General features: G+C 38.9%; 1 protein-coding gene across 1 annotated transcript; it reads left to right on the top strand.

Annotated features, from left to right (window-relative positions):
* Positions 1-7979: 7979 nt before the first annotated feature.
* On the top strand, positions 7980-9340 carry LOC133295205 (uncharacterized). Its single transcript, XM_061494004.1, has 3 exons — positions 7980-8123; positions 8319-8817; positions 8910-9340. Exons 1-3 carry the CDS (start codon positions 7980-7982, stop codon positions 9338-9340), a joined length of 1074 nt encoding a protein of 357 aa, XP_061349988.1.
* The last annotated feature ends 1620 nt before the right edge of the window (positions 9341-10960 follow it).

Raw genomic sequence — 10960 nt, forward strand, 5'->3', positions numbered from 1 at the left:
CCTTTGATGGATCCTTTGATCCAGTCGCTGCGGCACGTTGGCTTCAGGCGTTGGACAAGATTTTTCGGGTCATCCAGTGCACAGATCCGCAGAAGTTGATGTTCGCTACTTACATGCTGGAGGGCGATGCCCATGAGTGGTGGACAAACCTTTCTCATGTCTACGAGATGCAGGGTCATGTGATGACTTGGCCTATGTTTGAGGACTTCTTCTTGGGTCAGTACTTTCCATATGACGCTCAGGAGAGGCAGCAGGGAGAGTTCGACAGATTGGTGCAGGGCTCGTTGTCTGTGGACGAGTACCTGGCCAAGTTCAACCAGTTGGTGAAGTTTGCACACTTCAGGATGGCGAGGCCTACTCCTACATTTCTGGCTGCTAAGTTCCGCAGGGGACTTAGTGAGGATATTGCTGGTTACCTAGCTGGTTCTGCTTCTAGAGATTTTGGGACACTGGTTCAGCAGTGTCGTGATATTGATTACTACAGCTCGAGTAAGGCCAAGAAGGCCAAGGTTGCTGAGGCGACGAAGGTTGCAGCTGGTAGTTCCACTTCTTGGCGAGACAGGAAGTTTGGGAACAAGGGCAAGGGTAAACAGTTGGCAGCTCGGCAGGCGCCGAGTCAGTTCAAGAGGACTTCTGTTCAGGGGAGTGCAGCGAGACCTCCTGCTCCCAGGTGTTCGGGATGCAGGAAGACTCATTTTGGGCCGTGCTCTACCGGCCAGTTGATTTGCTTTCAGTGTGGCAAGGAGGGCCACTTCTCCAGAGATTGTCCGACGGCGACGACGAGGGCTACTGCAGTGCAGGAAGTGCCACTTCAGATGGTTCCCCTTCCACCTACTTCGGCACCGGTAGTGCCACCATCTTCTGGGAGAGTTTATACTCTGGATCGTCAGCAGTCGGATCGAGCTCCGAACCTTGTCAGAGGTACTGTTTCGATTGGTTCATCAGCTGTTGATGTGTTGTTTGACTCTGGGGCTACGCATTCTTTTGTTGCTACCCCGATTGCTGTGGGGCTTGAGTTGCCCAGTGATGTGCTTTCTCCACCGATGCGGGTGACCACCGCCACCGGAGAAAGATGTGATGCTACCATTGTTCATCGCGATGTGGCGTTTCCGTGGGATGGCCGTGAGTTCTCGGTAGATCTAATAGGGTTGCCGATGGCCAACTTGGAGGTTATTCTGGGCATGGATTGGCTGTCCAGAAACTGTGTGATGATTGATTATTGTGCCAAGCGTGTAGTGTTGTCTCCGTGTGATTCCACAGCCAGTTCCTCGCCGTACATTTCGTTGCTGCAGGGTAGGAGAGCCTTGAGAGCAGGGGCATTTGGTTATGTCATGTTGGGAGGTTTGGTGAGTGGTACACAAGAGGACATCACCGGCATTCCTATGGTGAGGGAGTCCCTTGAGGTGTTTCCTGAGGAGATTCTTGAGTTTCCGCCACAGAGGGAGATAGAGTTCTCCATAGATCTGTTGCCTGGTGTGGGGTCGATTTCTTTAGCTCCATACCGGATGTCGCCACCGGAGTTGGCAGAGCTGAAGAAGCATATTGAGGATCTTTCAGCGAAAGATTTTATTAGACCGAGTGTGTCTCCTTGGGGAGCACCGGTTATTTTTGTGAAGAAGAAGGACGGGACAATGCGATTGTGCACCGACTACAGGCAGCTGAACAAGGTGATAATCAAGAACAAGTATCCCCTTCCTCGGATTGATGATCTGTTGGATCAGCTCAGGGGTGCTTGTGTGTATTCCAAGATTGATCTCCGGTCCGGATACCATCAGATTCGGGTGAAGCCGGAGGATGTCCCGAAGACCGCATTTCGCTCGAGATATGGTCATTTTGAGTACTTGGTGATTCCGTTCAGTCTCACCAATGCACCTGCTGTGTTCATGGATTACATGAACATGATTTTCCAGCCGTACCTAGATCAGTTTGTGATCGTCTTCATTGACGACATTTTGATTTACTCCAAGACGGAGGAGGAGCATGTGGAGCATTTGAGAACTGTTCTGCAAGTGCTGAAAGAGAAGAAGCTGTATGCGAAGCCTTCCAAATGTGAGTTCTGGCTCAAGTCTGTGAAGTTCCTTGGGCATGTTATTTCTGCTGAGGGAGTTGCAGTGGATCCGAACAAGATTGAGGCCGTACTGGATTGGGAGAGACCCAAGACAGTTACGGAAGTGAGGAGCTTTCTGGGTTTGACAGGTTACTATCGGAGGTTCATCAAGGGATTCTCCACCAGGGTTTTGCCATTGACTCGCCTTACTCGGAAGGAGACTCCATTTGTGTGGACTCACGAGTGTGAGGTCTGTTTTCAGGAGTTGAAGGAGAGACTGACTACTGCTCCTGTGTTGGTCCTTCCTGATCCTGCGCTTGAGATTGAGCTTTACACCGACGCCTCCGGGAAGGGGCTAGGTTGTGTGTTGATGCAGTTGGGCAAAGTGATCGCCTATGCTTCGAGGCAGTTGAAACCTCATGAGGAGAATTACCCTACTCATGACTTGGAGTTGGCTGCTATTGTGTTTGCTTTCAAGATTTGGAGGCATTATCTTTTTGGTTTAAGGTTTGTGGTGTTCAATGACCACAAGAGTTTGAAGTACCTTGTTGTCTTGTAAGAGAAGAACACTTCTTCGAATGCCCAATCTCCTTCAATGGAGGTTTCTAGACTCAAGAGAAGAATAGAGATTGGGTAGTGCCTTTGGTTATTCCAAGAGAGAGATAGCTGCCACGCTGATGTGTGTGTTGGCTAAGGTTTCAGTGGAGAAAATTAGAGAAGAAGAAGAGATACGTAACTAAGGAAGAAGAGAGGCTATATATAGATGTGGCGACTCATTAACCTCAGACTAGATCAAATCACCAATCAATCCAATTGATTGGTTTTCCCAATTTCAGCTAATTAATTTAATTAATTAGTTTCCTTAATTTATCCAATCAATCCAATTGATTGGTTTCCCAAATTTCAGCCAATTAATTTAATTAATTGGTTTCTTTAATTTTGGTCAATCAATCCAATTGATTTGTTTCCCTAATTTCAGCCAATTAATTTAATTAATTGGTTTCCTTAATTTTGGTAAATCAATCCAATTGATTTGTTTCCCTAATTTCAGCCAATTAATTTAATTAATTGGTTTCCTTAATTTTGGTAAATCAATCCAATTGTTTTGTTTTCCCAATTTCAGCCAATCTACAATAAATCTAATTTAATGACTATATTTAAATCTCAATTTCAAATTCGAAATTCAAAATTAGAATTTAAATTAATTTTATTCAAAATTAGAATTCAAATTAATTTTATTGATTTAACATTTAAATTAATTAGGTTACATCATGGATCAAGTCCAACTTGACCCATGATGCCACCTACTCTCTCTTGACCCAATATGTGGGCTTTTCCAACTTAGGCCCATTATGCCTTATTGGGCCCAAAACACGTATGCTAGAATTGAAGACAATTTAAGGTGTTTGTGTGCGACCCATCAGGCCCAACATAGCCACTGACATAAATGGGCTTGGGCCCATTAGGCCCGATTCATCTAATGACAACACAGAGCACTAGCAATGCTTTGTTGTCCCAGAGCTAGTTGAGTTCATCGAATGATCAACCTGTTATACCTATTTGGTTACCGTGTGAATTGTCTTTTCGTCTCGGTTATCCATCCCATTGACTTAGGTCAAGAAAAACATATCAACCCCTGCGGTCTAGGGTTAGCTTTTGCCGAAACAGGGAATCTTCATTTACGGACTCTAAAGAGCGGGCCATCTCATGACTCCTTTACTATGCATAGATTTCTGAGTCTCGTAAATGTCATCCCGGTTTCACCGATCTACGGATAACCTAATCTCTTACAGAGATTGACGAATTCCTTTAGCTTGTCACACTAGCCCTGAGTCCTTAGGGCATGCCCAAGAGTATACCTACAAGTCTCCATGTTTCAGGCAGACAAGATATACAATCAAAGCAAGCCTTCCAGAGCACAGGTCTATATGACAACGTAAGGTCTAAGGAAAGACACACCCAAATAATAAGAAACATTACCTATTGATACTATCTGTGAGATTTCCTTGTAGTGTCTCTTTGTGGGTCAGTTCAGTGCGATCTATTCTCCAATAGGTCCACCCACGAGTCAGATAAGACATCTCTATGTCTATAGCTCACGAGGACTCTACCTTGCATCTCCATTCAAATAGCTGAGTCGTGCTAGTCTTACCCGAGATAACCAATGCCCATTATCGGTATCTCTAGACTAGGAACATATTTCTGGCAATGGACGTGTGGTGTCATTGAGCCCTCATGATCGTGATCTCTATCACAGATCCTCAATGTGACACCTATTCCATTCCAAGGGCTTTATCCAGTTATTCATATTCAATATTTGAGACAAGCAATATGAAAACAAGATAAATAATGCTTTTATTCATAAAATCTATTCATAACTAATAAAGAAGTACATAGATCCATCTGACTCTCAGATTGTCTCTAGGACACCTATGTACTAACACATGTATCATAAGCTTGAGTTTGTTTGGGTCTATGCATGTTAGACTTGCATCAAAGACAGAAATTATCACCTTTTGATTATGAGCTAGAAGAACGTTGATCATTCATTGAATTCTTGTGTACTCCACTAGTTATTGGAAGCTTCCCAAGTACCATAGGTGATACTCGAGGGTTTGATTTCGGTAGGAGGGAGGTGTTAGCTATGAATTATGCTTATTTTAATGGCTTTATTTTTACAATATTTGGGCTAAAAACTGGGTACAAGTGCAGGGTCATAGGCCAAATAAATGCAATACTGCCCAATAAGGTAAAAGAAAGGGAAAGAGATAATTTAAAGAGTTACTAGTCTCTTTTACTATTTTTATTGCAGTTAGAGAGCCACATGTGTTATCTTTTTGGAAGTGTAGGGAGAAAGCTGGACCATAGGATGAGAACAGGCATGGATAGACAGCAATGAATTTTAGGAGCTGTGTTTGTTTTTAGTTAAATAGAGGAGTTTCTTTTTGAATAAGACTTAAGTCAATTTAGTTTTGCAGTGGCAAGAAGTTAAGAGTTATAGTTTTTTTTTCTTTCGAGTTCCATAGTTTTAGTTTTTAACTTTCTAAAGATGCAAGCACAAGAACGAGTCACCATTGAAGGGATTTAAGAAGACCCATTCGAGTGCATCGTGTGAAGTCATTGTTCTGTTGTTAATCTTTCAATTTAAACAATTCCAATTTGAAGAACAACTGGTCTGTACCTTTTGCAATCTTTTCTTTCAAAGAAGTGTAATGCATGTCTCTTTTAAATTTCAGTACTTTTAGTTTTGTTCTTGAAAATATGGCTAGCTAAATTTCTTCTTTTCTAGAATTCACAATGAGTGGATAAACCCATTTATTTTCAGAACACTATGAGGCTTTCTTTTATTTCATTTGATTAGCAACTCTCTTAGTTTCAAGAAATCTTGGAAAATATTTTTGAACATTCTTGCAAGAGCTATGATTGGGAAATCAAGTGAATGCATTCTTGCTAATTGAACCTTTAGGTTAGCGATAACCAGAGGAGAAATTTGACATTTTTTGTATAAAGATTTAAAAGGCCTTGGGAAAGGATTCTTTTGGGGATTAAAACTGGAATTGGGAAATTCCAACGAAATAGTTTTAGTAGTTCAAATTCTGTGATGAAAGTGCCTTAGCAGTGGTAAAACGTAGGGATGCGAATTTTTTTGGGGAAGTCCATGAATTGATAATTTCAGGATTTTATAATTGTTGTTCTTAGTTGAATAAATATTTTAGTTACTTTTGTTAATATAAATATGAATACAATTTCAATTCATTTAGACTTTTCTTTGTTTGAAAGCTTGATTACTTAAAATTCAAGAATTTAGGAATAGAATATAAAAGAAAACTAAACAACTGTTCCCTGAGAACGATCTTGATCTTCAGATCTATACTACCCAACAAAATGGCGTCGTTGCCAGGGAACGATGTTTGATTTAGTTTCTTTTTGAAAATTCTGTCTTTTAGTTCTTGAATTTGTTTTCTTTCATTTCTATTTTTAATTTCTGTTGAACTTAATTTTTCTTTGTAGATTTTGCAGATTAATAATTCTTGATTGTGAAAACAGCATTGATACACTTAGCATTCTGCCAAATTTGAAGAAAAAAAATTTGGTTGTTAAACACTCCGAAAGGGAATCATAATGGCATGGGGAATGGATTTTCTGATACAACATTCATCCATGAAGTCAATGAAACATCTTCATTGGCAACTCAACTCGCAGCTATGCATAATAATGAGATGAAAATTCGTTCCCATCTAAGCTCATTTTGATGGTAAAATTCCATCTGTTTTTTCACCTTGTGACTAATTTTGGCCTCAAAAGCACAGTTCTAGAACTTAAGATCAAAGGCACCAGAAGGGAACGAATGATGATGTAATCCATTGAGAATACGAGAAAAGAGGAACAAATTAATTCATTAAATACACCTGCTCCACTGACTCAATCTCTCTGACCACTTTGCAGGAAACGTTGAAAAGAAGCTTTCAAAAAGCAGGAAGGGACATGTACATTAGAGAATAAAGAGTTACCATTGGGTGAAAGGAAAAGCAAGCATGGAGAATGCAGAAGAAAAGACAAATCTCAACAGTAAGTATCTTATCCAGCAACTTGCCTCCCAAAAGAGCATTGTTCACACCGCCTCTTCATGTAGTCAAGAAAACAACTCAAATGAAATTATTAGTTTTGCCATCCACTCTTCTGACCTATAAATAGGACATTCCAACACAAAAAAGCATTGAATTCCTTAAGAATATATCACTTAGGATAGTTTCAGTTTTTACTTTTCAGTTGTATAGTTTTTAGCAATAGTTAAGTGACAACAGCCCTTCCTCCATTCTATATCTTCCATTTGAGACTCCTCACGAGCAACTACCATACTTCTCCATTTTATTTTCTTGTAACCTAATCTTGTTTCTTATTAATATAAGTTGTTATTTCTCTTCTCTTCCAATCGTTATCTATGAACTGAATCTCAAGTCTATGGGACTTCAGTTTTGAATAATTATGTTTATAGTTATAGCCATGGGCTAAGTTATTTGTGGAACGAAAAAGCTGTGAAGTTCTTAAAGAACTACATTCAAAACTTTTGTACTGAAACTTTTGTATTTCTGTTATTTAAGTGGGCTTTATTCTTTGTGTATCAATAGAAATTGAACTCAAACTGAGAAAGGAACTTCCATAAGGAAGGGATTTCAGACAACATAATAAGATGAGGAAGGTAGTGTTGTGAAAACAACACTACTGGTTGCCTTAGGAATAAGGAACCACCTCGTTCACTGAAGATTTTGAACTTAGTAACTGTTGGAGTCAAGAGAGCCATAGGAATATGGAAACTTGTGAGCCATTAAAGTCCATGAGCTGAGGAATCAGAGTTGGCAGGGAAAAGACCTGAACAAATTCAGAAGGGTTAAGTCTTGAGTAGAGAATATAACTATTTAAGAATGGAACAGTGGATCCGTTCCTTGTGTTAAAAACTTTTTTTATCCATCCACATTGTTGTCTCTTAAATATTATTACCTTGTAGTTATTTTCTTTCATAAATCTTGTGACTAAAAAAATGGAAACTCCAATAAATCTTGTCGTTCCTTCTCACATCAAGAAGGATTTGGTATATAACGACGCGAGGAGTTGTTTGGAGTCAGACTGAACTTACTATCTTTGAGGAACGTTTTCAAGATAGTAGGGAAATAATGACCAAACAATTCAAATATTGTCTTTTCTTTTCATATTAATTCTTTGTAAAATAGTTTAAGGTATTATTTAGAGTTCTATCCTCGTGGGAACGATAATCTGGACATTAATAATCCCATTTATTACTTGATGCGTGAAGTTGCGCAACTGGGTTGATATCAAGAGAACGAATGTGTTTTCTCTTGATGGACTAAATAAAGAGAACGTCCTTAAAAGAACATGTAAGCAACCAACAAGTTCACACCCAACACATAACACAATGAAGAATTTGGCCAAGTTTATGGTAGAATCCAAGGAACGAGCACCTGCTCCAGTAGTTGTTACAACACCAGTTTGCTCATTGTGCTATGGTCCTCATGCCTTTGAAGGATTTCCCAGCAACCCAACATTTATCCTTTATGTGGTAAGCTTTAACCAAAATTACAACAACCATAACCAGTTTGATCAGCAAATATGGCAGAATCAAGGTGGTAATTTTGCCCAAAGTCAAGGCCAAAATTAGAAATACCAGCAGCCTTATGAGGGATGAGAGCAGTCATTTGAGCCAAATGTGCATTTCACACATAGCTTTATGCAACCTCCTTTTACTAACCAACAGAAGCCAAACAATGCTGAAGCTCAACCTCCAAATGACCAGTGGATGAATAGGATGCTACAAAATCATGAAGCTATGCTTCAAAGTCATGGAGCTATCTTGAAGAGCCTTGAGACACAAATAGGGCAGATTGCCTCTACCCTTAGTAGCAGACCTTTGGGGATACAACCAAGTGACACAGAAATATCTAAAAGGGATGGAAAAGAAGTATGCAAAGCCCTCCACTTGAGGAATGAGAGAGAAGTGGATCAGCCTAAACCTATTATAAGGTTATCCACCTTGAGGAGATTAATGGATAAGGATGAGCAGCAAGGTGATAACACTGTTACAGCCCAACCATCAACAATTCAACCCATACCTCAAGAAGAAGACAAAGGAGAGGAAAGCACTGCTGAACGAGTAAGGGTAGCATTGAAATCAAGGGCACCAGACAAGCTTATGCAGAACATTGAGGCTCATCAACCAATAATAACAAAGGCAAAACAAATCCTTTTTCCTCTAAGTCTCCAAAAACAATAAGAGGAGCACTACCTCTCCAACAATTTGTCTCAAAGGCTGGAAATCCAGGTTCTTTTACAACTTGTTGTGCAATAGGAGATAGGAATATTGGAGGAGCCTTATGTGATCTTGGCTCTAGCATCAAAAAGATGTGTACCTCTATTTTTAAACAACTTGGAGTGGAAGCTTCTCCTATCACAGTAACTCCTCAAATAGCTTATAGGTCACTTGCACACCATGATGGAAAAATAAAGAACAAATTAGTGAAAGTTTATAGGTTTATTTTTCCAGCAGATTTCATAATAGTTGATTTTGAAGCTGACAAGGATGTGCCTATTATATTGGATAGGCCATTCTTAGTTAAAAAGGATGCTATAATTGATTTTAAAATAGGAGAATTAACCATGGGAGTTAATGAGGAAAATATGGCTTTTAATGTTTTAAAAACAATAAATTTCATTGATGAAGACGTTAATGACTACTCTGCTATTTCTTTTTATGATCATTTGGTTGCCATGTGCTTTTAAATAGTGAAATTAGCAATTTAAAAATGGGCAGCCTTGAGCATGTGGAGGAAAAGCCAAAAAGAAAGTGAGCTTGTGTCAGCTTTAGTGTCCCAATCACCTAAATTCTTTGGAGACCATAAATTTGAACCATTAAGAGTGCTTGAGATAAAATCTAAGCTATAGCTCCTTATATCAATAGGGAAGACTTAGTCTAATCATAAAGAAAATAATCAATTGGTTGGATACCGGGCAGATTGTTCTAAATTTCAAGATAAGAATCAAATTATTTCTTAGCAAGATTAGATGGCTGAAGCACTACTGAACAAGGCATGTGAATAAAGATAAGACTTTCATTTCCTTATTGGATGCTGGATGAAACACTAAGAAGGGGTTCAATTAATTAGTTAGTTAGTATATGTATTTGTGTATTTAGAGCTTAGGCTAGTTTACAATGTGTAACTTTGGTCTTGTTTAGTTTAATTTTCTGAGTAGTTTTTAACTTGTCACATGTGTGTGATGTTTTAGTAGAAGGTAGGAGCACTTTTTTTTGTTATTGTTCTAATGTCATTGTTGTCTTCCCTTCCAATCAGCTCTGCACAATTCAACCTCAATTTGTTGGTTCAGTAAAAAAATAGCTGATTAGAGTGAAGTGGGCGGTGGTTGTCAACCATTGAATACTTAGAACTGCTCTCTCTTAGCTTTTTACTAAGGAAAACACCATGTGATGTGACCTATCCCTGCATCAATCTCATCTCACTTGCTCCACCTAAAAAAAAGAATACTCTTCCTTTTCTCTCTCTAGACTCACTGCACACATTTTTATCTCACTACCCCTTGAGACCTCATTTCTCATACCCATTTTTGTCGGTCAATTTTTTTTTAACTTTCCCATTTTTATTTGATCTCTCACTCTCCTAAAGTTCTCATCTTGTCGGCCTCATCACTCTTCATCGCCGAAAAGAAGAACACCACTTCATCATCAGGCTCGTTATGACCTTGTTGAGCATCTTTCATCCCTGTTGGTGTGGTTTGATTCGATTTCAGGTTTGGTACTTCCAAAACCCTAACACTCTCTTGCTTTGGATTGTTTCACTGATCTTCCATTTTTCTTTTTTTCCATTCTTATTTTATTTTTCTTTCCTTTGTCTAGGAGATTCAAACCACCTTGTATAAATCCCAACCACATACACTGACTTTGTTGATTCTCAAGTTTGGTTTCATGAACATTGAGATATTTCCATTTTTATATACTATGTAGTTCTTGAAATTTTGAGATTGATGAACATTTCATTCATGTTCATTTATTGCTCAATAACCTGGTTGCAAACGAATAAACAAACAGGGTATGTTGTGGTTCTATATCCAGGTGTTGAATTAATTTTTATTTTATTTTACAAGACTACTAATAATCAAACACCCATAAAAAATAAAAATAAATAAAATTAAACCTGAGTGAGCAAACCCCCTGTCACATATGTTGAACTGCAGTTTTAGTTTCTTTGTGTGTTGTATGTTGAGATGAGTCGAACAAGCAAATGGTTTAAATAAAAAAATAAAAAATAAAAAAGGAATTTTATGGTTGAAAGTAGCTAGTTCATGTCTCTATTTTGATAAGTATTGGCTAAGCTGGTAGTGGTTGTG

Source organism: Gastrolobium bilobum, unplaced genomic scaffold (assembly GCF_033153095.1).
Source record: "Gastrolobium bilobum isolate Gb01-03AN ecotype WA unplaced genomic scaffold, APGP_CSIRO_Gbil_v1 utg1776, whole genome shotgun sequence".
NCBI classification, from domain to species: Eukaryota; Viridiplantae; Streptophyta; class Magnoliopsida; order Fabales; family Fabaceae; genus Gastrolobium; species Gastrolobium bilobum.